This window comes from Fundulus heteroclitus, chromosome 13, assembly GCF_011125445.2.
Source record: "Fundulus heteroclitus isolate FHET01 chromosome 13, MU-UCD_Fhet_4.1, whole genome shotgun sequence".
In the NCBI taxonomy this organism is placed as follows: domain Eukaryota; kingdom Metazoa; phylum Chordata; class Actinopteri; order Cyprinodontiformes; family Fundulidae; genus Fundulus; species Fundulus heteroclitus.
This window is the reverse complement of record NC_046373.1, coordinates 31,339,044-31,365,054: the sequence shown is the minus strand read 5'-3', so window position 1 is coordinate 31,365,054 and position 26,011 is coordinate 31,339,044. Positions and strand designations below refer to the sequence as shown.

The following is a 26,011-nucleotide window of genomic DNA, read 5'->3' as shown; positions in this document are numbered from 1 at the left end:
GGCAGTGGGAGAAAATCAAACTACTACAGCAGCGATAAACACAGACAACGAGGAAAGCCCTGCTGTGTTTCTCTCACCTTTCATTTCACGTCAGGTTCAGGCGTCACATTCTCTCCAAGCTCATGCACTCGGCTTCATCCAGACCAAAAAGATGGACCCCCACACACACACTCTGTATAAACCAGTTCAATCCCTCACAGTACACATGTATTAGAGCGCCCCAGGTGTCCCAGCAGGTGGACCCACAAACAACAGGCTCCTACCTGCAGTTTGGCGGCGGGTCCAGCGTTATCTCTGCCAGCTCCTTCTGGATCCTGAAACAAGACGAGGATCTGGGTTAGAATCCCGCTCCCGCAGACAGACGCACACATCCTGCCCGCGTAATCGGTCTGGAAGTGTGCGCAATGAACAGCTCATTGATTTCCCAATGAGCTCCTGAGCACGGGAATAAGTCTTGTCACACAAGATCGACGCCGGCGTCGCGCACAGCTGGATGTTAGTCATCTTTTAAAGAACGTGTGCAATAACTGATACTGGGGTCACATCAATCACAGCGGCATAAATAAATGATGCCGCTCATCCCGCTTGTGCCTCGACACATGACGAAAGGTTTAATGGATCCAGTAAAGAAGGCTCACATTTCACCCTGATTAAGTATTCATTACATGCCAGTGATTTGGCGACATGCATGGAGGAGAACGGAGGTACTTTACAACCGCTGCTCCTGTAAAAACAAGCACCCTAAAACAAAGTCAAATCCCAAAAGGGAGATGAAATGTTATTGTAACTCTGGATGGACAATTATTCAATAACAATATATATCAATCCATAGACGTATATTGATGATCAATAAAAAGTTAAATAGAATAACAGTTTTCCTTCTGCATTCTAGCCTATCATGTAGGTTAATACTACAGTCATTACATCCTCCCAACCAATCACAATGCAGACCCAGGAACAATCTGTCACCAAGCTCTGCCAACTTGCAGTTTTGGTAAAAAGTTGGTTAAATAAAAGGTTGAGTTTGAATTCATTGTTTGTGTGTTCTGGATCTAAAAATAGGTCGCTAAGCAACAGCATAAAATGGCCAGAGCTACACTTAAAATGTACGTTTTGAATTTGTTGATATTTATCGATATCGATCAATATGATTTCTATTTTATCAATATGCTTTTTTTCTATGTCGTCCAGCCCCAGTTGTAACTGCTGATGGCTGTGGGCAGGAAGGAACTCCTGACTGGGGGACACCAACAGTCTTCTATTCCATCATGTCATGCTGGAGCAGGCTTTTCTTCATCAGGAACAGGAACGCTGGTCGGGGGTGAAGGGAAGATGGATTAATCCTGGAAGGAAACCTGTTAGAGCTGCAGAAGACCTGAGACTGGGTGGAGGTCCACCTTCCAACAGGACCACCACCCAAACATACAGCCAGAGATACTATGGTTTAGATTAAAGCATAGTCACGCGTCAGAATGGCCTAGTCAAAGTCAAGAGCAAAATCCAACTGAGAATATGTGGCAAGACTTGTTGTTCACATCCAGTCTGCCTTTGAGCTGTTCTGCCAAACAGGCAAAGCTTCAGTCTGCCATGAAGCTGGTGGAGGAATTAAAAGCCGATGGTGCAGACAACGGGGCGTGATAGAGACGTTTATGTGTTTATTAGCTTCTCTCCATGCTGTGGTCCCTGAACACACAGCCGCTTCACGCAGAGGAGCTCATTCACACTCTTTCACCTTTCTCAGACGTTAAACCAGGGAAGAACAACCAGAACGATCCATGAGCCCTAAAAGGATCTTCAATTGTTGCTGTGCAAATAAACCCAACAGAGGATTCAGCCAATCACATGACAGCACCAGTTACTCTTAGCATCTGAACGGGCATCAAAAGAGGATTTAAGGGACTTTGAACGTGGCATGGTGGATGGCGCCAGACGGCCTGGTCTGAGTAGGCTTCAGGGTCTGCTGCGCTTTGGGGAATTTACCCAGCAACCACCTCTCAGGTTTACAGAGAATGTGGTGAGAAGAACACCCATAATCACAGCATCGTCTGGTACCTGATTTCTGTTCTGCGGGTTCTGCCTCTATCAAAGGAAACGTCTGAAAGAGGTGCATTTCTTTAGCAGCCCTGCTGAGAACCTGCAGCTGAAGACCGAGCCAGAAGACGGTGCATGGGAACAAGGAGCCGTCTGGGGCCTCCTAAAGGGGCCATCTTCCCCAGAGAAGATGAAGAGGAGGGCTGAGACCAAACGGATTTGTAACACTATCCCCATCGCTTTCAGCCTGAGTGCCTGCTGGGTGGTTTTAGCTCCGCTGCTTCCTGATCGTTTGCACGCCGGAAGCAAAGGAGTCATCAGGGAAGCTGTGAGCCAGGCCAGCTGCAGCAGAGCATCCTTAACCGCACGCTTTCCTTCTCTGATGTTCCACCACTCGCTCTACATCATCCTCTCCGTGAACACATCTCTGCATCCTGCAGGTCTGCTGCAGCTCAGGATTTAGTCCAACAGCAACTAAACATCAAGGTCCTGCTGTTTAACCTTGCACTAAAACAGGAAGCGGCCAGCTTGTCTTTTTATGAGGCAGCCATTCCTGGTGATGAGAAGGATTTACAGCGCGCTGCTGGCCACGTTCTGCCAGCATCTGTGCCTTTATGCCACCGGCGTTCTGCTAATGGAAAGCCTTTGGTGTAGAACTGGAACTTTGTCTACAGCAATCCAGAACATGCCCTGCTTTGCCAAAGTATTCATAAACCACACACTTCAGGGGGATTTAATGGGATGTGTGAAAAATCAATGAAAGGGAATTGATGGTGGAAGTGCACGGAAAATGATTCATCTAAAATTTTTTTCCTTTCCACGTTTTTCATAAGTGTGGCCATCGTTCAGCTCCACAGTAAACACTTCAGAGAATCCCCTTTCAGAACACGGCTCCATTCTCAGTCAGAGAAAGGAGCGTCTAGAGAGGCCTCAAAGGTTGTCGGTTCAAAATTCTAGCAGTCACTCTGAATCCCTGAGCAAGACCATTGACCTCAGACTGCTCCCTGTGCACCACTCAGCGTGGCAGCCCGCTGCTCCCTAAGGGATGGCTTAGTTGTAGAGTCCCTCCACGGGGAACTATAAAGGGAAATATTTATTTTATTGTTACAGTTCATCTTGGGCTGGTGTTGATATGAAAATGCAGATGTTCCTCTCTAGGTGTGGAACGTATCTCTGCAGCTGTGTAGAGCCTCTGAGTGAGCGCATGTGTGAATGCAGCCGACCGTTCTCTGGAGGATTCCTGGTCAGTTGATAGCAGCTGTTTCTGCGTACTGTCTCATATTGTCTGACTTCTCCTGGCCATAGGCCCGCAGCACTGACAAAGATGCAGTATTTCTGCCACACAGCTTGGCCCCGTTCAACACAAGTTGAAGGTTCGGCTTCCAAATGTGAGCGGTACCGTAACACGGTGCAGTCGGTCGGTGCGTTGCTACAGAGGCTGGCAAACGGCACTGAGCAGCTGCTCAGCATCAACAGATACGGAGACGTCAGCAGCAGCTGATGTCTCACAGCCAGCAGTGATGTCAGCGTACAGCCAGCCTGGGCTTTTCTCCTGTTAAAAGCAGGGTCGAGTTAAGCACAAGAAAAAATAAATAAATAAATCAGCGTCTTGGCAGGAGTGGAGCCCTGAGAGGCGAACGGGGTTAACTGATGCTCAGCTGGGCAACAAGACGCTGACGGTCTTTGGCTTTTAAAACACCAAACGTCACAGAGTCAGGGCTTATCCCCAGCGTATGTCAGCGTTACCGTCTGTTACGCTGACTTTTAATCAGCGTAACATCTGGGCTCCCTTTACGCCGGGTTTCCTCCACTGACCCAGTCACATCTGCCCAAACCGTCACACTTTCTCCGGCAGCAGCAGCTCAGACACTCCTGTCTACCCCCCCACCACAGACGGTGATCTCTCACGGTGAGGGCCAGCCACCGTCACCAGCAGAGGAGCCACGGTGTCTCTGTGTTGTTCCCATGTCTAGATTTAGATTCCTTTAAGGGATCCTTGGCAGTTGTTCGTGACCTCGAATGTGCAGAAGATGGGTGAAATGTGTAAATGATCAGCACGCTTGCGTCGCGGCCAGTGAGCGTGTGCGGGGAATGGCGGCTGGCTCATGGGGTTGATGGCGGCGCTGTGAGCAGATCCGTGCGGCCCCAGCTGCTGTTGGAGCGCGGCGCTGCGTGGAAAATTAGAGCACCTCTCCACGCAGCGCCCCGTCAACAAACAGGCACAGCGGGCCGTGCTTATTGGCTGGTCACACGGCGGCAGCTGCTGCTCCCCGTCAGCACACAGACACGCTGCCAGTGGCCCATCAAGTCATCTAAAGACTCTTTGCTTTGTTACACACACAGAACGGGGAACGGGGCCCTGAGCCCTGAGCTAGCTCCTGGCCTTTGTGGGAGGCTCGTGAAGATTCGCTTCAGCCGCCTTTCACATCCAACCAGATGTGTGGGCAGCGCAAGGGGCAGAGACAGGAGGATCAGTTTCCCCTCCATTCAGGGCTACAGACTGCAGCAGAACCAGCCTCCAAACACAGGCATGTAGGTCAGACAAGGCTGCTGCTAGAGAAAACTTTATCCACCCCCCACCCAAAGGGAAAAAACCTCCAGCCTTCAGATTGGCTGCACAGTGGGCTCAGCCTGCGTCCTTAATGCCAACCTGATGCACCACAGCTTTCTCCCACCACAAACCTCTGCAGCTTTCATTAGGATGTGTGCAGCATGGCTGTGATGTAAAAATGCATAAAGGAGACATGGTTTCAACATGTTCTACCAACAAACCCTAAAATAAGTCCCTGTGAGTGGAAACGTTGCAGACTCAGCATTTACAGCAGGTCTCTATCAGCGCCACCCCTCCACTCACTGACATGTTTTTGACCATTTCACTTTGTAACGCAGCTAAAGCTCAGCAGAGAAGCCTCACGTTTAGGCCTTGTACTTGGACTTACGTCTAGAGTCTGACTAGGTTTGAAAACATGAATCTGCTTTGACCTAAAGCATCTCAGTATCTCTGGCTGTGTTCAGGGTGGTGGTCCTGCAGGAAGCTGACCCTCCTCTCCAGTCTCAGGTCTTCTGCAGCTCTAACAGCTTTTCTTCCAGGATGGTTATGGATTTAGCTGCATTCGCCTTCTCATCACCTCTGACCTGCCTCTCTGTCCCTGCTGAGGAAAAAGCACCAGCACGGCATGATGCTGCCGCCACCGTGTGTCAGTGTTTCCCTTATTTGGCTTTGGGGAAACTAAAAACAGGACTTCTTATGGATTTTTTTCTCGTCGCTTTTCTATAAAAGCAAAGTTTAAGTACTCAAGTAAACTCTCCTAACTGAGCTGTGGATCTCTGCAGCTCCTCCAGAGTTCCTCTTGGCTGCTTGTGACTAAAGCTCTCCTTGTCCAGCCTGCCAGTCCAGGTGGACGTCCATGTCTCTGCAGTGGTCCATCCTCTCCATGATCAGATGATGGACTGATCAGAACTCTGGGAGATGTTCTAAGCTTAGGATGATGTTGTAGAACCTGACCCTGCTTTAGCTGAACCAGAACGTTCTCCCTGACCTGTCTGCTGGGTTCCTCAGCCTTAATGAGGCTGGTTGTTCTCTAAAGAACCTCTGAGGCCAGAACCAGAGCAGCATAGGTTAGACCCGGGTTAAATTACAAACATATGAACTCTGTTTGCTGATGAAATGAGTTCCGGACATTATTTAGGATTATTAGAGCAGAAGAAAAACTGTTCAATCTAAACGCATGCCGTCACATTTGGATTTGTCCTCATAGTTTGTGATCGTAACGGCAGAAAGTGAGGAAAAGCTCCAGGGCTGGGACTACTTTTGCTGAGCCCTGTGCATCACATGTCCAGCAGAACTGCTCCCAGCTACCCCCTCCACCCCACCCCACCTGCTCTGTCAGGCTACGTCCTGAAAAGGCGTGAGGCCCCGGCGGCTCTTCAGACCGCAGTCTTAAGGCGGTTCTGAGCGGCGGCAGCAGTTAGCAGCAGCACAGGGAGACCTGCCCAACAAGTGGGTGACAGATGAGCGGTGGAGTGGCTGAACACAGCCACCGGGGCAGAGCGGGCGCGCTGCCAGCAGAGGACACAAAGGCAGCAGAGTGCAGCGGATCTACCTCTTGGCGCTGGTGGAGAGCTTGGCAGCGGTCTTGCTGGAGATCTTGGCCTCCTTCTTCTTAGGCTGAGACTGGTCGCGCTGCTCGGGGCCAGGCTGCTCCGGGGGGGCCGCCTCCCTCTGCTCGGCATCCGAGCTGCCCCCGCTGGTGTTGGGGCTGTCGTCCGGCCGCGGCTGCACCTCGCTGGACATGCTGACTCTGCAGAGCAGACACACACACACACACACACACACACACACACACACACACACACACACACACACACACACACACACACACACACACACACACACTGATTAAGGACACAGCAGGATAAGAACCAGGGATCTATGAACAGTGAGGAAGACTACTGCAGACGTATTGCTGCTTTAAAGCTCCGTCGTCTACTAAGAACCTCCAGGTGACAAATCTGTCCTGTGGTCCTCAGCCTGGACACAGAGCAGTGACTCTCTGCTGCCCCTCCTGGACACGGGCATTAAATGAAAACGCTTTTTCCTTAAAAAAGGTGAGTAAATGACAGATTCAGAGGCTGCAGGGTTACTCCGCAGAGCGTGAAGCGTCCGTGCCCAGCCTGGACTCCCGCTGAGGACCGTTACGTCTTTCCGCCCACGTTCTCCCGCTGCCCTCGTTTCCTGTTATCGGTCCAGACTCAGGTGTCAGGAACAGGCCCGCCATGCGGCGCTCAGGTGGTTCACCAAGCCACGCTGAATGGATTTGATCATCCTTTCAGGAAGCGACCCATGACACCAATGTCCTTTATAGTGGTGGCAGCTTTCAACCTGAGAATCCTACGACTGTCCTGATTTACACAGAGGACACTCAGCGAGGCCTTTGATTGGCTGCATTCATTGACACCAATCACAGCCCACCAAAGCAAACTGGTGGAGCTTTCACTAGACCAGAATCCCTGCAGAATTGCTGAGTTTGCAGATATCCAATCAAAGTGGCTTATGGTTTTGTGTATGGGATCAAATAACCCACCCATCACAGAGTTATTCCGTATCACCTCAGACGCATCTTCCAGATCTAGCTCACCTAGTGTCACGTCTCTGTAGCAGGACCAGCTAGAGGCCCTCCATGACCACCTGCATTTCCTCCCTGAGGGTCTGTCTGGCAGCGGGATCTGCCGCCGCTAACGGCAGAGACGTCTGTCCCAGCTGGGATCAGCTCCTTCAGAGGAGTGAAGCGGGAAGGGTCCGTTGTGTTGTGAAAGGGCCCCCACCCCCAAACATTTTTGCCTTTACGTCCTCATTCCTGTGTGGACGACTCGCTGCTCTCCTGTCATTGGCTGCAGCTGGGAGCCTAAAAGGTGAGTTTCACAGAAATCTGCTCCCTGCCTGAAACCGCCATCCCCGCTATGCCCCCCCCATATCACAGTGTGATATGGGGGGCAGGGGGGGGCAGCGTCAGCGTTATGACCACTGACAGGGAGAACGTAGCCCAGCCCGTTGCTGTGGGTGGTGGACGCTGGTTTATTCACTCCCCAGCTGATTGGGGAGATCTGCAGCTTACAGACGGCCTGGCGAGCAGGGTTCCTACGCGTTCTCTAAGCCAATGTTCCACACGGTTCCAGAGTTAAGCTTCCCTGACAACTTCTGGCCAGTCTATAAACAGTGAATACTAGTTTATTTACAGTTGTTGACTATAAAAATACACAATCTGGGGAAAAAATCCCTGGATGGAAGGAGGGAGGGAGGGAGGGAGGGATGGATGGATGGATGGATGGATGGAAGAGATCATACTTTGCTTTTTTAAGCCTAATGATCCAGGGCTAGTAGTAGCAGGACCTCAGAGGAGCATCTTTTTTCTCCCTTTGTAATAATCGATGAGCTGCTAAGCTCCGCCATGTCTTCCTTCAAAGGTACATGTCTCTGAACACAAGCCAGCCTGAGCCCAAAGTTTGAACATTTCCCACTCAGGTCCGCAGACCTAGCCGAGCTGAGACCCCCTCATGTAGGACACCTGCAAGGTGACATTCACCACATGATCCCATCTCATAGCCGGTCAAGGTGAACGCCTGTATTTACATGCCCGGGTCCTGTGTGAATGCAGGATGCGGCCAGGCGGCGGAGGACTTCCGTCATGGTTCCCGCTGCTGCCTCACATCAACGCGGACAGAGCCTCCAAGCTGACCGCCACCGAGCAGCCACGCCAACCCTCCCTGCGGTGGGGATTAGGGGGGTTGAAGCGAATGGCTTCATCATGGCGCTGAAACTTTCTCTTCGTGGACACCACCTCCTCGGGGAAGGACGTTGGTGTGGAAGTGTTTCCATCTGCCAGGTGAGCTGACACATTAAAGCCACAGTAAAAACAGGGACCCGCTGTCTTCTGACGGGTCGGAAAAGTCCCTTAAAAACAAACTTTCAGCTAAACGCTGCCGTCCGCTGACAGTCGTTCGGCTTGGGCTCCCCTTCGGAACCAGCCTGAATACTGCTGGTATCGGTAAAGTTCAATAGTGATTTCATTTCTGGCTGAGGAAGACGCGAGCTGCCTATGAGCGCAGTTCAAGTGCAGGCTGCTCCGAATGCCCCACGCTGTGCTGCTGAACGGGCTGATGTGGTTACGGCACACAGGTCGCGCGGTGGTGGGGTACAAGCCCCGCGAGCTCCTGGGTCCTCTGCTTTTGTTAGCTGCAGATCAAGAGTTGGCCGCGAGGCAGCCGCGCAATTAAATATCAAAGGATTAAGTTCCAGAATGCACGCGCACAATAAGCAAGCCCCTCCAGAAGCGGGGCTCGCGCTGACCTTTGCCAGATAGATGCCCCAACACAAAAGACCCCCCCATCCTCCGTGTTCTCCACAACGACAACCACCACCACCAACGCCGCCGCCCCCTTCCATAATAACACCCCCAATGTTCTCAATAGATGATTCGTGTCCGAGAGGAAGCGGACTCCTCACCTTTTCAAGCAGGCTGGAAGCACAGCGGCCGAGGAAAAGGTTCCCAATGCCCACTTTATGTTCCGTAAATCCAAAACACTCGCCGTCGTCTCCTCCGCGTCACTTTGCTTTGACGGACTGCTGCTGGAGAATGTGCCAAAATGCGACTGTCATGGCGGAGACCCTTAGAGACAGAGGTTCCGCTTCGACCCGCTAGAATAAAAGCCTGGCTAGAGAGGCTGACGTTGGCTTCGGGGTTTTTTTTATTGTTATTTTTTACTGCTTTCTTGGAGTAAGAAAATTATGTAAAAAAAAAAAAAAAAAAAGATAAAACAGTTAGAATGGAGTATATGAAAAGAAAAACAACTGTCAGTGAGTCAACTGAAGTACTTAAAGTGTAACTCACCCCAAAATCTTTTTTTTTTTTTTTTGCAGATAAACTATAAAGTTTATCTGCACCTAGGGGTGCTACTGTGTTGTTTTTTTTTTTACATTATTAGGATGCAAAATTGTTTAATTCTGCAATATTTGTCTTAAAAACGTCTTAGTGCTGCCCTCTTAGAATCGAACAAGGGCTATTGCAGTTGAATTTTCCTATTGGTTCAAACTGTATGTGGTTTGTAACCTTAGCCCAGTTCGGATTTGAAAAGCATCTTAGACAGACACCACTGTGAAGAGTCAGACTCAGGAGTTGGAATCGTGACAATTAGGAGCGTTGATTGATGGTCAGCAATGACTCCACCCATCCATCCTGTCCTCCACCCCCTCGGCAGCGCTGGCTTTGGGCCTGACGGAGTCGGTGACTAGAGCCAGCAGCTTGAACTGATAAAGCTCAGACTCACTGGACTCATTCAACCTCTGGTGACAAGGGGGTTAAAAAATCCTCCACCTCAAAAGACCGATCCATGGCAGAACCACCAATGTCCCCCTGTCACGCTTCATATTTCAACATGTCACTATCCCTCGTCCTGACTACAGCCCCGCTTAACCCCAATGCTCATCCCTACACTTTGCCCTGTCCCTCAGGGTCTCTTGGCAATGTCCATTTGGTGGCATTTTTAATTTGGTTATGCTTTTACATGGGGGTGAGTTACACTTTAAGTAAATGTTCCCAATGTAGTATTCTCCTTTCCAGCGTCAGCCCAAGGTTACACATTAGGCCCTACAGGCAGAATTAGCAGTGGTGGCTTGTCAACAGGGGATGCTCCGATACGCCCCCATCACAGTTGCAGGAAAAAAAAGAGTAGATACAATTAATATGAATTACGAAATATAAAAAATAAGCTAATTATTACATCTCTTCTCGTATAAAATGTGTTTCACTTTTGATTTTTTTTTAACATTCCCATTCCAATTTGAGTCTATATTTGTGTAGCCCTCCCAATTTTGATGTTTCAACGCAGAGGGGCAGCCTGACAAATGAGTGTGTATCTGTCTGCGTTACGTTTTGCTTCCATGTGATTTCATGCTGGTCTCTAATTGGTTACTTAAAGATTTCACTGAGGATCAGCTCTCTGTAGCTTTGGCCAATTAGCGCTTGTGTCATTCTTCATCCAATCTGATAACCTGATCATACCTGTCAATCAAAGTCACACTCCTGGCAGCACAGATGCACAGACTCTGACAACAACAAAAAGACAGGGTATAATGGCACAGCAAAATAAAATTCTGTCATTTATTTACAAATGATTAATTTCACAAGGCTTTTGCTAGAGGGAAAAAAAAAACGATAAAGGAACATGGACCAGACTGACCAGTCTTAAATCCATCAGCAGCAAGCTTTTAATCATATATGGGTTTATGCTCAAGTAGACTTTAGGTATTGCTGTGTGGTAATTTGCAACCTCTGGTGCACCCTCTTTAGTGAGGAGATATTTAGGTTGTAAAACAAAACCTAACCCCCACTCCCCCCCGCCCCCCACACTTCCTTTTCCTTTTTACCGCACACCTCTGATGTGAGGTGCCACTTACCAAAACAAGCACCACCAGCAATGTTTAATGTTTTGTTCAAAGGCGAATGATTGCAATCATTAATATACCTGAAAATTAAATAGTGTAAAAGATTTGACCCCTAGTTCAAATAGCAGGACATATTAAATTAAAGTATCACAGTATGAGTTTTGACCCAAGTATTTGCTTAAACGTAGAGTGGACGGTTTTTCCAGAAATATAGGTAAGAGTCCCTTTTTTAAATAACTGCACGCATGCACAAGACCATCTTACCTGCTCTTCTGCTCCTGAGGGGGATCGCACGGAAAAAAATCTCCCAAATACACTCTGGTCTTATTTCTTTCTTCTGAGGCCTTCCTCTTCATCTCATAAACATGTAAGAGAGATTGCTTCTTGCGACTCTCAGCCATTTTCAAAGTATATGGTGAGAGCGCAGCTACAATGAACGGCTAACACGGAAGCTAAGTGTATACATAAACACTAAAAGTGTCAGCAAGCAAGCGGAAATTTACAAGGAATGTGCACGCACACTGGCGTTACGTGAGCACGTCACAATGATTGTTATGTGGGACTACCAATAGATAAGAGGATACCTTTGGAACTGGAACTGAAAAAAAGATTGTCCACTATACCTTTAATTGCAGATATAACAAATTATTTGTCAGGTCAATACACAGCACTTGGTGTGTATAGATATAGCCTTGTCTTTACAAGTAAGTCCATTACTTCTCAATCTGCTGGTCCAAAGTGGCCTGCTATCAGATTCCAAAACACAGTGGGAGACTGTTTAATTTTGGGAAGTGTTGCCAGTGGCCTTAAGGGGAACTAAACCTGGAAGTTACAGGTCTAGCATCCCTAGAGGATAAAAGTTACACTGTTCTGCTTTAATGTGATAGTCTGACTGAATTAAAATAGCCTTTAGATGATAAAAGTTTACTTTTGTATGTCTACACCTGGTGCAACTTATTTGTAAACGTATCCTTTTAAGGCACCTGAACAGTTGTAAACTTTGCCTATACCAGGGTCTGGCTCAGCTTGTTTTCATACTAAATGTCAAAATGTTTGCAATTTAACTAGTTTTTTTGTTTTTTTTTAGCTTAATGTATGCATTTACGCAGCGTTTATTATGTTCTGTCTATGTTATCTTCTCTTTTGTCTTCTGTTTCTTCTGAAACCATGCAACAGAATGTCACTCAAATGTACACTGTGAATATGCAGTAGAATGACAATAAAGTCTTTCTAAGTCTAAGTCTGCAAAGCCCATTTTAAAAATTGCAGTATTTTATTATTGTTTACCCAGGACATAAGAGAGCATAGTGGTACGACGTGAAGTGGCTTTCAGGTCTTTGTCAGCATTACTGCAGCTCAGTTCTGCAGTAGCTGTGGTGGAGCTAAGGTTTTTTAGGAAGACCAGAACGCAGAACATCCCAGTAATCTGTTGTACAAGTTGTGAAAGCCTTGGAGAGGGAGAGAGAAGGTCTCACTCTGGTAATGTTTTTCAAATTATAAAATGTTTTTTTTTTTTGCGTGACATTTTCAAAGTGGTTTGTGAAACTTAAGTTTCAGTCAATGGTAAATTTTTTGACCTGCTCTGAAGGATTCACTGCCAGTGTTTGAATGTGGGCTGTGAGTTCCTCTCTGTTGAAACCGTGTCAGCTAAATTCTTTGCTCAAACACATCTGAAACTTTTACAGGTTCACACTAAGTAAGCATATGACATGTATAAACAACCACATTTTTATGCTGCTTTGTTCGAACATGTTTTTTTTAAATTTTGTACAAAATTACCCACAAGACCTTTAATCATATAGACAAATTATAATTTGGGAAACATCAACTAGACTTAGAGCCAAACAATGAAAGTCAAATAAAGTTAGAGATAAACTTTGTAGCACTGATTCATTTGCAGGTTTTCTGCAACTTGAAAGGAAAAATAGCTGCACGCGTTCTCTCCTTTGAGTCAGTTTATTTATTTAGCATTATTATTGTCAATTCAACGAAGACACTCTACAAAACAAGAGGTCCTATTCATATCCAGTTATGTAAAGTACAGATATAGAACAAAATAATCAGAACAATCCAGTCTAATCAGTACAGCTTGTGCAGAACCTGCTGCTTTTTGGTTGATCCCAAGTATGTAAAGTTTGCCTCCATCAGTATCACTAACAGTGCTTCAGCAGAGGAAACGATTATTGGACTCAGTTGAGTTGTTGGATGGATTAGGAGTCCATCCAACATCAAAAAACTGGAGCTCATCACCAAATCATCAAAACCCAAGAGGAAAACATGCAAAAAGCTACTCCACTTTTATAAAAGCGTTTGATAGCAGCAATGTCTCTCTGAAAGCAAGATAAAAAAGCTCTCAGCTAGCTTTCTGACTCTGCTTGACTGTGGCGATATTATGTTTATAAATGCCTCGGCCAAATGTCTTCAGTCACTGAATACTGTTTATCACTGTGCCAACAGGCTGCAGATGTCTCAGAAATCACACTGAGCTCTACACCAAACTAGTTGACCTCCTCTGAGTGTAGGGAGATACGTCGTTCATTGGATGACCTAGATCTCTAAAACTCCACTTGGGCAGGATCCGTCATACTTACGTGCTCTCCTACAAAGATACTGGCTCTTCAACATTTTCCTTTTCCATGTTCTACGTGCTAGAAAGGATAAAGGGAAACAAGCATTCAGCTTCACGGCTCCTACAGCATGGAATCATCTCTAGTCTGAACTCAAGATTTCATGACTTTGAAATTATTTCGAAAGCATTCCTAAAAATCAGCAATGTGGATCTGTTAATTGGTGCCAATCCTAAAATCTGTTTTATGCATTTATTTTGTGTTTATATTATCTTTTAAAATACGTTTGACTTGTGTAACTCTTTAGATGCGTGGTGCAGACTTTCTGCCCAGGTCCCCTCGCAAATGAGATCTTGGTCTCAATGGGGTTTTCATCTGGTTAAAGAAAGGAAAAGGAATGAAAATGAATATCAGTTAAAAAAACAAAACAAAACAATAATAGTAATAATAATAATAATTGATTACTGAGAAGAGTATACATACATTTTTAACATTTTTAAATGGAATAAAAACATACTATTTTATATTGGAACTGATACTCCTTTAGTATAATTTTATATTCTGTTGATGCCTGCCCCATTTCATATCTGGAACAAACTTCTTGGTGGAATGAAATCCGGTTTAAAACTATGCGCGAGGGATATGAATAAGTTCTGCTCAAACGTTCTGCTATTATTGTTAAGTATTTTACTTTCAGCGGAAAACAATCAACACTTCCGCTCTTTTCCTTGACGAAACAGACCGCTTCCACCAGCGCGAGGACGGCCGCGCGGCGCGCGCGCCCTGACGTGATGTAGCAGGCTGGGATGTTTTTGTAGACTACAAAGGAAGAGCGTTCCAAGCCCGTCTTGTTTTATTAAATGTTCCTTTGGTGCGTTTAATGACTCCAGATGTTGCTTTAACCCTCTGCCCAGCCAAACTGTAGCGGCTGAGTGATTTATGAAGTCTCAAAATTCCAGATTCACTCAAACACACCGGCAAAAATTGACAATAATTAAATCGACAGTAAATAAATAAATAAAAAGAAAGAAAATCCTGCATGTTGTTTTTGCTAATACGGTTTTAATATTGACATTGTCATTATTTGCACATTTATGTGGACTGCGTCACAAGAGCGGAACTATCTTTCGGTCGATGTTTCCCACGCATTGATTTAAATGACGGACGGTAGTTCCTCAACATGCGCCATTGAAAACAAACGTAGCAGCTACGGTGGCTAACGCTTTGTGCTAACGCGGAGCTTTCTACAACCTCTAACAGAGCCGCGGCGGGCTTGCGAACCATGGAGACGATTTTAGAGCAGCAGCGTCGCTACCACGAGGAGAAGGAGCGGCTGATGGACGCCAAGACCAAAGAAATGCTGCACAAAAAGTCCACGGTAAGCCGTGCGGCTGGCAGCTGGCGCTAGCATGGCGCTAACCCTCCTCTGAGTAACAACCACACAGCACTCGTTAGTAAGTCGTTGTTTTTCATCTTGCGTTGATTCTTGTTTCAGCTGCGGGAACAGATCAATTCCGATCATCGCATCAGAGCCATGTTGGATGTAAGTATGAAGTTTGTTATGGATGGATGGATGGTTGGATGCGCCATTTGAGTCTTTCCTGGTTCGTCTAGTGTCGAACGGAAAAGATCTGGCATCAAAATCACCAGATACATGGTTAAACAAAGCGAGTCTATCTAAAGAGTTGATTTTTAAAACCTGGATCCTTCTTCATAATCTCTGTAACTTTCTCTGACATGTTGTACATGATGATGATGATGATGATGATGATGGTGCTCCACTCTCGTCTTCTTAGTGCTCTGAGTTGATCTCGTTGGTTTCTACGGCAGCTCTTTGACAGCTGACCTCAGGTTGCTGAAAGGGATGGATAGTAATCCTCCCACGGATCCGTGGATCAAAGCAGCCTGATGTAGCTGTGATACATCAGGCTGTGAGACCAATAAAGACTATCTTACCTTATACTGCGGTGATGATTGCTCTTTAGCAGACAGTTGTTCCAGTTCTCAACCTTGGACGTCCCTTGGCCACTGATCCAAACTGTCCATGTTTGGTACGGCTCCATCAGAATACCCTTAATAACAGCTCCTAGCTCCTGTTCATTGACTTTCACGGGGTCAACAGTAAGAACTCTGTCGCGGATAGGAAAGGAGCTTCAGACTGCTTTGGTGATTTCGAACAGCTGGGTAAGGGACGTTGCAAGGTTCCTAGGCAAAACTATCCATACTGGTTACTTTTCCTACCTCCTTCCTTACTGACTGCACTATTCAGACAGCACTTATCATGGCGAGCGCTGACACACTTCTGCTTCGGCAAAAGCATTCTTGCTCTATAAGGGTGTTCAGATGGAGCCATAGATTCACGTCCTTATCGCGTTTGCCTCGTAACATCCATTGTTAAGGAACATCTATGGAAAACCCAAGTTGTTTCTGGATTGCTCACAGTTGTAACTTTTGGAAACTGTTCTTCTTTCAAGGCAGTGTTCATGGGGAGAACCAGGGGCTGCCTTAGGGAGGAAGCTACCTCGCTCTTGATTGATCAGATTCTAATTGAATGATCAGAACAGTGTACAGTTGACACACTGCATGACCTGTGGTAGAGTTCACCTGAACAAGGGTTTCTCAGATGTCCCAAACAATCTGGAGGATTGAGAGAAAATAACTCAGGGGCACTCTTCTGCTGCCCATCCTGGTACGTCCTGCAGACTCTCAGCCTGTCTGTGAAGTTGTTCTACAACAGTATCACCCGTCTTTGCTGTTCTACTTGTCACAAGGCCACAGTCTAAAAGTCTTTGACCCTCAACATGCTCTGCTCTCTTGGAGGAACTATCCTGGTTGGTGATGGTATGACTGGTGAAGTGATCGTGGCTGATCATTGTGTGGAAAAATAAAACATAATTGTGTTGTTTTAACCTAATAAAGCTCTTTTGAATGGAATGACCTCTGATACTGTTGCTGATTGTTTAAAAAAAGACATGTAGGTTCCTGGTGTGTAGTGAAACCCAGTGATTGGGGTTGATTCTGGACTTTAGGGCCGGTGTTGGTATTTAGAGCTGGCAGTAGACAAAGCCTGACTGTTGTCTGTCTCCTGGCAGAGGTATATGGAAGTGAGCGCAAATCTGAGAGACTCCTACGAAGACAAAGACGGGTGAGTTGAGATTTTTGTTCTTATTGAAACTTGCTTTAAAGTGACAGTTATAGCTGAGCCTTTTTTCCTTTTATAAATATTGAATGAGTTTTAGCTTCCTGCTGCATACATCTCATCCAGAATCTGTTCTAAGGAGGAAAAACTAAAAATAGGGCTGGGCGACAGGGACCCAAAATAAAATCTCAATATCTTTAAGCTGGACGGCGATATACAATATTTATCTCAACATGTTTCTCTTTTCATAAACCAATCATGAAAAGTCATCTCTGAATCAGAGCTTTATGTCTCACAGGCACAGCTGCAGATAAACATGAGAAACGGCTGAAAAATAACCCACTGGAATGCATTAAAGTATAATTGTTACACAACATAGACCATCTCGATATAAACGATGCAGTCTCCTCTCATCTGTTTTTAAGAAAATCTCAATACATCTTCATATCTTGATATATTGCCCAGCCCTACCTAAAAATCAGAAAGACAGTTTGGAGCCGGCAGGAAGGAGAGGAGGGAATGAGAGAGGAGGAGACAGACTAGAGTCCTAAACTGTATCAGTTAGTAGTAAATATTGATTAATATCCTACTAGTTAAATAATGTCCCGGGGGGTGGGGGTGCCTCTAAGGGGATCTTGTCCAGGAAAGGCTGTCTAACTATTGTCTTTGGTAGGATGAGGAGGGATGAGCTCGCTGCCATTTCAGGACCAAATGAGTTTGCCGAGTTCTACAACAGACTGAAGCATATAAAGGAGTTCCACAGAAAGCACCCCAACGAGGTAGGGAGCTCCCCCCGCGTCATCAGCTCAGGTTCTGACCACGTTACCTTTACAACTGTCTCTACGCTGCTTATTGTCTGTCTCTGTTCCCGTAGATTTCCATTCCCATGTCAGCAGAGTTTGAAGAGCTGATGAAGGCCAGAGACAACCCCAGCGAGGAGGCTCAGAGTAAGGTTCAGAGTGCTTCTTCAGCCGCTGCTCCCTAACAGACGTGACCAATACTGTAAGATGGGTCCGCCCACACGGAGGTGTACCCCAGGGCCAAGAAGTTGTAATGGCGGTGATGGTGAAGCTCACAGCGTTACAGACACATTTCTGCCTTATCTGCTAACAGTAAGGCAAAGAGAACGGGCAAATTAGTTTTTAAACGTATCATACATCAGGTAAGCAGGGACAAATGGGCGTTAAAGGCCAAGTTTAAATGCCCAACTCAAAATATATATTAGTAACTTAGAATAGTTACTGCAGACTGCAGTAGATGTTTTGCTGCAGCTATCGAGCTTCCATGGCAAGAATTCACAGTGAAACTGTTTTAGGAGTGCAAAGCTTCCACTACCTATTAAAGTCCTGTTAACTGATGCTAGCTGACAGAGACGCAGCTTATGCAACCAGATGTTGCAGCATGTCCATATCCAGAACACATAAAACGCAGCAGAAATAGTGTCCAGCGTTACTCTTCAATTTATTCACTAATCATACAATGTTTATGACCAAACATGGAGTTACCTTCATCCAGACGACCATGCCATAGTTCTGTCGATCGCTGTTGTGTTCAGTAGCTTATCAAGTCGGCTGTATGCCTTTATCCTTTAAAAGATGCTTATAAAACATTATATTATTATATTAAATAATGAAAATTCAACACAAAATGTTTGCTGCTGGTTGTAGTTGCTGTTTCACTTTACTTGTGTGACTACACTCCAACTTTAAAATTATCAATTTACTTTTTTTTTAAAGAGCCTCGTCTTAAGGTAAAAGGTTTCATCTCTGCAGTATTTTAACAATATATTTTCCTAAACATATATTCAACATTGCATGCTATTACCTAAACAATTTCCCCTTTTCCGGACGGACAAAAAAAAAATCTTGATTTTTCTAAATGAAATCTTCATGTGTTGTAAATTCTAATGAATCAATAAAATCGATTTATGGCCCAGCCATACTGATTGGTCAGTTAGTGACGAGCCTCCAGGATTGATTGACAGGCGGCGTCATGGCAATTATTTAATTTATTTCAGGATTTAAGGAGAAGAACATGTAAACATCACCCCCAATTAAAGAAGTCCTTTCTTCATGTTGAGTTTTTTTGAGTGGAATAATCAGGCGACTCTACTAGGGTGTTGACAGTGAGCGCATGTGTTGATGGAGGGGAGTCAGCGGTTAATTTAGGCTGATGGTTTAAAGTTGCTCCCTCAGATGCGTTTTAGGTTTCCGTTTTCAGCCTCACTTAGGGGCGGAACGGCTCGGCAGGAATAATGGTAATAATCATTTTATTGCTCTATGCCGCTGTTGCTGGGATTGTTTGGAGCCAAAGTCCAAATGGTAATCAGATGAAGTGCCTGGCCTCGGCCCGGGGTCGTCAACAGGACAGAAAGGTATCACCATCGTTCAGGCGGCAGTGGGAACTGTAGACTTATGAGTTCTGCTGGAAAAGTCCGAACGCGGGTCTGTGTCCCATCAGAACGTCCAGAGGCAGCTTGTGGAAGCGGTGAGGAAGCGGAACATGTGTGGTTCTGATGCACATCAGACTCTGGCTCAGTCTGAACTTTGATTTGTTGAGAATTGACCCAAACCCTCAGTGGGTCCATGATGGGTCCTGCTGCTGGTTCTGCTTGTATGATTTAGTTTCCTGCCGGTCGTCTCTTTGGTTTTGGTCAGTTTTAGGTGAGAACGGGCTTCTAGCTGCTTAACACATGGCCTTAAAGCCCTGGACTAAAAGCTGTGTTCCTTCCTCAGACATGGTGGACTTCACTGATGAAGAGGGATACGGCCGCTATCTGGACCTCCACGACTGCTACCTGAAGTTCACCAATCTGAAGGGCGCTGAGGTAAGGGTCCTTCAGGATCAGCTTCTTTGAAAAAGGAGCCATATTTCCTAACCGCTCCCTGCGTCCTTCCAGAAACTGGACTACATCTCTTACCTGTCTTCATTTGACCAACTGTTCGACATCCCCAAGGACAGGAAGAACGCCGAATACAAGAAGTAGGTCCATGTTTGTGTGTGCGTAGCCTCTGAGCTGGCTGGCCAGAGTCCTGACTAAGCAGGGAATCATGGCCTGTGCAGGTACCTGGAGATGCTCCTGGAGTACCTGCAGGACTACACCGACAGGGTCAAGCCTCTGCTGGACCAGAACGATCTCTATGGGAAGGTGCTGTTGGACTTTGAGAAGAAGTGGGACAACGGGACCTTTCCAGGCTGGCCTGTAAGTGTCTGCCCCGCAGAGGGCTAATAGAGTGATTGATAAAGTCCTGCTAGCTCATGGTTCTCTCCCACGTTTCTAATGTTGCCACAGAAAGAGACGAGTAGTGCTCTGACGCATGCTGGAGCTCATCTGGACCTGTCTGCCTTCTCCTCCTGGGAGGTAAAGCAAACGTTGCTGCTCCGTGTTTCATGCCGACCGCACAGGTAGGCCTTCACTAACTGAACTCCTGGGTCTTCTCTGTCCCGCAGGAGCTGGCCTCCTTAGGTCTGGACAGGTTGAAGTCGGCTCTGATGGCTTTGGGGCTGAAGTGTGGAGGGTAAGAAGAGAAGAAAGCTGCAGCGCTGTGAAGACATGTTCATAACATTTTGCCCCAACACAGAGCAGGGCTTAAATACCAAGTGGAAGGAGCATGAGTGATGGTTTTATAGACGCGTTTTTTTGTAACTATTCTGAAACGTGTTGCATGCCATGCATGGATGTGCAGCCTCTAACAGGATGGAGCTAGGCCCAGGACCACCCTGGACCTAGCTCCATCCCTCCTGCCGTCATGTCTGACCAGCATCGCTGCCCCTGCAGAAGAAACACCTCCCCACATCGTGATGCTGCCACCCCCGTGTTTCATCCTGCCAGCAGTGTAGTGGTAACTTGACCCTAGCCGCTCCGCCTAGCTTCACTCACATCCATCTGGGACATCTCCATAGGAATTGCCTTTATTGAAGGCTGGGCCTTATCAAAAATCCGTGCATATGATTGGATAAGCCACTCAACCACTCACACCGAAGCTAACCCGTGACGCTGTGAGAGCGACGTAGGAAAAAACAAAACTTTTTTTTTTAATTTTAATGTGATTGCGGCTCTAGTGGCACGTGTTTTATTGACAGTGAGCTGACAGGAAGAGGGGGAAGACAGGCTGCAAAGCGCCGCGGGTTGGAGTCGATCCCGGGCTGAACGCGTCGAGGACTAAAGGCCTCCTAACATGGTTCACGCTAACCGCTAACCGCTCCGCCACGGGCGCGTCCCGGTAAACAAAACTTGCCAAATGCGGTCGGGAGAAGGGCGAAAACATGGTTTCCACCAACAAAAGCCTTCAGAGCCGTTCTCTGATGTTCTTTTAATGAAACAATATTAGGTGGATTGGACAACACGGAAGAAATAGCAGCATCAATGCTAACGCTTGCTTCCTCGATGTGAGCCGCCATTGTCTGAATCAGTCTCATGGTCGCTTCTCCACTACGTCACATCTATGAAACTCCAGCCCTGCGTCCTGATTGGCTAGACAATAAAATTAATTGGAGAAATCACTCTCTATGGGAGAGGTTCCAGATGTATGTGAGTGAAGCTAGGCGGAGCGAAATCCAAATGGCTAGTCAGGTTAGTGTAGTGGTCCTCCACACGTAGCGTTTCCTCTGTAGACCAAAGGTCCGATCAGAACACCTCGCACAGGTTTGCTCAGATTTAATCAGATTTCCATTAGTAAAGAAGGAAAACGGCCTGGTTGTCCTTCCACTTCTCTAAACGGGCCCTGCCTTGTGTTGGCCTGTCATCTGAACCCCGCTGAAGCTTGTGGTTGTAAGCTTGCACAGTGCTGTGAATACTCTGACGAGGCCCTGTAACGTGCGTTTGTCTGTGTGATCAGGACTCTGGAGGAGAGGGCTCAGAGACTGTTCAGCACCAAGGGCAAGTCCCTGGAATCACTCGACCCGTCGCTGTTTGCCAAGAATCCCAAAGCCAAAGGTCCTAAAAAGTATGTAAGCGTATTAAAGTGAACCTAGCGTCAGATGATGTCGTTGACGGGTCATAATGTGAACGTTTCAATGCATTGCTTCCTCAGAGACACGGAGCGCAACAAAGAAATCGCCTTCCTAGAAGCTCAGGTCTACGAGTATGTGGAGATCCTAGGGGTGAGTCCTGGTCATCAGCCGTGGGTCAGTGGGTTTGGTTCTGCTCCCACGTGACGGTCTGACCATCGGCTGTGGGTTCTGTGGCTGTATCCAGGAGCAGAGGCAGCTCACTCATGAGAACGTGCAGAGGAAGCAGGCCAGGACCGGGGAGGAGCGGGAGGAGGAGGAGGAAGAGCAGCTCAGCGAGAGCGAGAGTGAAGACGAGGACAACGAGATCATCTACAACCCCAAGAACCTGCCGCTGGGCTGGGACGGCAAGGTGAGGCAGCACCGCCCAGCCGAGCTGAGCCTAACCGAGAGGACAGGTCGCTGCTGCAGAGCCAGTGTGATCCTAATCGCTCTGTACAGCTACAGCTACAGCTACAGCGCCAACCCTGGAGATCATTTCAGGAAGTTAGACAGATTTATTATACATAGACTGGAGTGTTTCAAGTCTTTATTTATTCTAATGTTAATGATTATGGCGTACAGGCAATAAAACCCCAACATTCAGTATCTGGAAAACAGAAATATTACATAAGATCAATAAAAAGTATACTTCAAATAGAAATGTGAGGCCCTCTGAAAAATATGTATTTCCATGAAATTAGTTACAGCTCCTTTAGTATGAATTGTGAAAACGGACAAAAATGTATTTTTTGAGATGTTCTAATATGTTTCAGGTTATAAGACCGACGGGCTGCCAGGCTTTACTCCCCACCCCCGATTTGTTTAATCAGGGAGATGAAACTGAATCAAAAAACACGCCGCACTTTTCAGATTTTTAGACAGAATATTTGAAACCCAGGCACCCTTTGCCCTCCCTGTGGGGTCCCGGCTGCTGGGCCGCATAAACTGTTGTCAGCCACATGTAGAGCAGTTTAAAGGTTCTGCCTGGTTCTGCTGCGTGTTCCACTGACCAGCCTGAATCTGCTCTGGTTCTGTTTGTTCCCTGCAGCCGATCCCCTACTGGCTCTACAAACTCCACGGCCTGAACATCAACTACAACTGTGAGATCTGTGGAAACTACACCTACAGGGGACCCAAGGCCTTCCAGAGGCACTTTGCAGTATGTGTGTTCCTTCTGGGGGGAAAAGAGCTCTCTAAGTGGTTCCAGAACAAAAATAACTCTGGGTTTCTGCTACTATGTGTGCGTCTTTAGGAGTGGCGGCATGCGCACGGCATGCGGTGTCTAGGAATCCCCAACACAGCTCATTTTGCCAACGTCACGCAGATAGAGGACGCCGTCTCCTGTAAGTGGGTTCTGTCAGCCAGCACCACGTCTGGGTCTGAGGCCAGCGTTAAGAAGTTCTTTGTGTTTGTTCTCTTCAGTGTGGGCCAAGTTAAAGTCCCAGAAGGCCTTGGAGCGGTGGCAGCCAGACACGGAGGTAAGCAGACATGCTGACACTGTGTTCCCGGACAGAACCGGGCCAAATGGGACACGTTGGCTTATTTTCTGAATGGCTCCCCCCCCTCAGGAGGAGTACGAGGACTCTATCGGAAACGTGGTCAACAAGAAGACGTACGAGGATCTGAAGAGGCAGGGTCTGCTGTAGATGGACGACGGGACGCGAGGCCATCCATCTGTGGAGCTTCGTTCTTTTTTTTAATCTCATATTTACTCATGTTTTTAGGTGTTATGTTGTTTTTCCAGAGCCTTACCAAACTTCACCTTTTTTCTTCCGTTTGTAACGTGGCAACCTTTTGATGATTCGAATAAACCAAGGAGTTTAATCAGTGTCGTCTCTAAAGGTTCCTCTGTTCTGTGAAGCCGATCAACCAGAGGGTCCATGAGTTCTGATCAGGACCGGCGTGTCTCAAAGGAAAAACAGAGCAAATGTAATTACATTGTCTACAGTGATATTTTCTCTAGGTGACTAAATATCAGCAAATATTAGGTCAGCTCTTTCCTGCCAATCCGATAAGTTCACTTAATGCTGAGGCTGCATTTCTAGCCATCTCTTTGGTTCTCTGGGTTCAGCGTTCAGCCCGGGCAGCTGTTGCTCAGCAGCACATTTAATGATCCTCTCCAGTAAGGAGCAGTTTCCATGTGGCGTCCAGCAGATGGAGCTCTAGCACCACTGGTACTGCAGACTCCTGGAAACCAAAAGGAAGATGAATGTGACTGAAGCCTGGTTCTGGACCAGATGATCGACACCAGAGGCTGGTAGAGCAGCGTTACTTCATCATATTCATTAGAAGTCTAGAGGTCACAGCAATAAAACCACAGTCATTTCCCCCCCTCCAAAAAGTTACTTGGGTAAAAGTAAACTTGGTTATTATGACACACCTGGACTAAAAACTGGCAGGTTGAAAGTAACTGCAGCCCAACGTGACTGACCGGATCAGTCACTGATTTGGTCCACTTCATATTTGTCTCCTGTGTTACTGATTCATCTGAAATGAGTCAGTCAGTCATTCGTGGGTCGGCCTTCAGGTTCTTCCACTGGGGTTCTACCCAGGCTGCAATCTGAGAAGGTGTTTTCCAGTTCTGGATAAATATGGAACTATTTGTCTTCCAACACTTTCATTTCCTTTGCAGTGTCTGAAAGTGTGCTTCCTTCTGTCCTCCGTGTCCTTTCTTCCTTCCTTGTATGCTTCCTTCCATCTTGTTCGTTCTGCTTTCCTCTCTCCATATCATACCACGTGTTTCTAAAGCACTTTAAAAACAACAGCAGCAGACCGAAGTGCTGTACAAATATAAAAAAGAACAACAAAACAAAATATCACAAATTCAAGGAAAGAGTGCAATATTAAAACGCTATTAACTCACTGTGAGTTGAAGGCCAAAGAGAAATAATGTTATGGAGGACCAATCCTGCCATAATTAAAAATACACACAGAAATAAATGAAGGACTTAATAATATTTCTGTGTGTATTTTTAATTATGGCAGGATTGGTCCTCCATATCGGACGACCTAAGAGCGCGTGGTGGCATATAAATGTGCAACAGTTCAGACAAATAAGACCATTCAAAGACTTAAAAACAAAAGAACTTTAAAATGGATTTGAAACTGAATAGGGAGCTAATGAAAGGGAGTTATGTGCTCTGGTTTACCTGTTTACCTCTCCCTTATCTCCTCCAGACTTTCCTTCCTTGTGTCCTTCTGGACTTTCACCTCTGTTCCTTCTGTCCTCTCTTTTTTGTGTTTATCCTTTCTTCCTTTCTTTGTTTCCTACCTCCCTTCCTTCTGTCATTCCTTTCCTAGTTTTTGCGGGCACCATATGCAAACCCTGGCCACGGTGCACTCATCAGCGTTCGTATTTTTCACTTTTACCGACTGCATAAGCATGGCAGGCTGTGTCTGGATTTTCACCATGAACATGTAATCTAGTCTGATATCAGCTGCTGCTCCCTTTTTTTTAACCATTCTCTGTAAAATCTGAGAAATGGTTGGAGGTGAAAATCCCAGCAGATCAGCAGCTTGTGAAATACTCAAAGCGACCCATCTGTCACTGACTGCCATGCCAACTGCTGTCATGTGATTGGCTGATTCACAATTCTGTTCACAGACGTTTGGACCTAAAGAAGCGTATGTGTTACGCAGTATTACAGTGGGCTGGTGGAACATTTAAAACGTGATGCATGGGGTGCTGCGTTCCACCTGGCTTCACATCCACAGAGTTTGTGAAGTGAAGTCCTGTCAGCAAAGTAAAAAGAAGAACCTTGCTGGAGCAGTTCAGAAATGCTGCTCTGGGATTATTAATCAGGGCATATGGATGTGCCATCAGACTGCAGAGAAAACTTTTTTTTTTATCAAATCAAAGGATTTTTATGGATTACCAGGTTTTCACATCGGTGTTCAGCTTGGCTCCAGCCTGGTACCAGTGGCTTCCTGATGGGAAACTGAGTCTGACTGTCAACATGACCATAGATTGCTGCTCAGAGGCTTAGCATTAGTAAACAAGCTATGGTCAACTGGGTGCAAACCTGTATTTTTATGTGGGAAAGGCTTTATCAAGGCACAGCCATTACTGTCAAGGCAGGAAGCCGTCCTCCGTGTTGCTCAGAACTGAAGCAGATGTTGGATGAAACGACCTTGACCAACCAATGAACCTTCACTGCCGTCTGTTAGAAGAAGCTCCAGAAACGTGCCTCAGCTCAGCTGCAGAGTACACCCCAAAACAAGCAATTTCAATGTTAAAACTTGCAGTGAGTTATTTTTGTGGAAATACTTAAGCGCTAACAAATGTAAATGTATTTATTTTGTTCTTGACTCATTAGACAATAAAATGATCAATAGCACAGG

The 26,011-nt window shown here is 46.4% G+C and overlaps 2 protein-coding genes across 2 annotated transcripts in view; one reads left to right on the top strand and one right to left on the bottom strand.

Annotated features, from left to right (window-relative positions):
* The window catches only part of LOC105937694 (ubiquitin-conjugating enzyme E2 E2), a 73,092-nt gene extending 63,902 nt beyond the window's left edge, over nt 1-9,190 (bottom strand). The window contains exons 1-3 of the mRNA XM_012879146.3: nt 9,035-9,190; nt 6,135-6,332; nt 264-314 (exon numbers count right to left, since the gene is read on the bottom strand). Coding sequence (XP_012734600.2) covers nt 264-314; nt 6,135-6,325 — 242 coding nt within the window. The 5' untranslated portion in view covers nt 6,326-6,332; nt 9,035-9,190. The remainder of the gene's footprint in view (nt 1-263; nt 315-6,134; nt 6,333-9,034) is intronic.
* Nucleotides 9,191-14,698: 5,508 nt separating this feature from the next.
* Nucleotides 14,699-23,498, top strand: sf3a3 (splicing factor 3a, subunit 3). The gene is made up of 17 exons (XM_012879145.3): nt 14,699-14,917; nt 15,035-15,082; nt 16,632-16,684; nt 17,352-17,457; nt 17,553-17,625; nt 19,414-19,505; nt 19,578-19,660; nt 19,742-19,880; nt 19,971-20,039; nt 20,129-20,196; nt 21,517-21,624; nt 21,712-21,781; nt 21,876-22,040; nt 22,719-22,829; nt 22,923-23,013; nt 23,093-23,148; nt 23,239-23,498. The coding sequence occupies exons 1-17, from the start codon at nt 14,822-14,824 to the stop codon at nt 23,314-23,316; spliced, it is 1,506 nt and encodes a 501-aa protein (XP_012734599.2). The 5' UTR covers nt 14,699-14,821; the 3' UTR covers nt 23,317-23,498.
* Nucleotides 23,499-26,011: the final 2,513 nt, after the last annotated feature.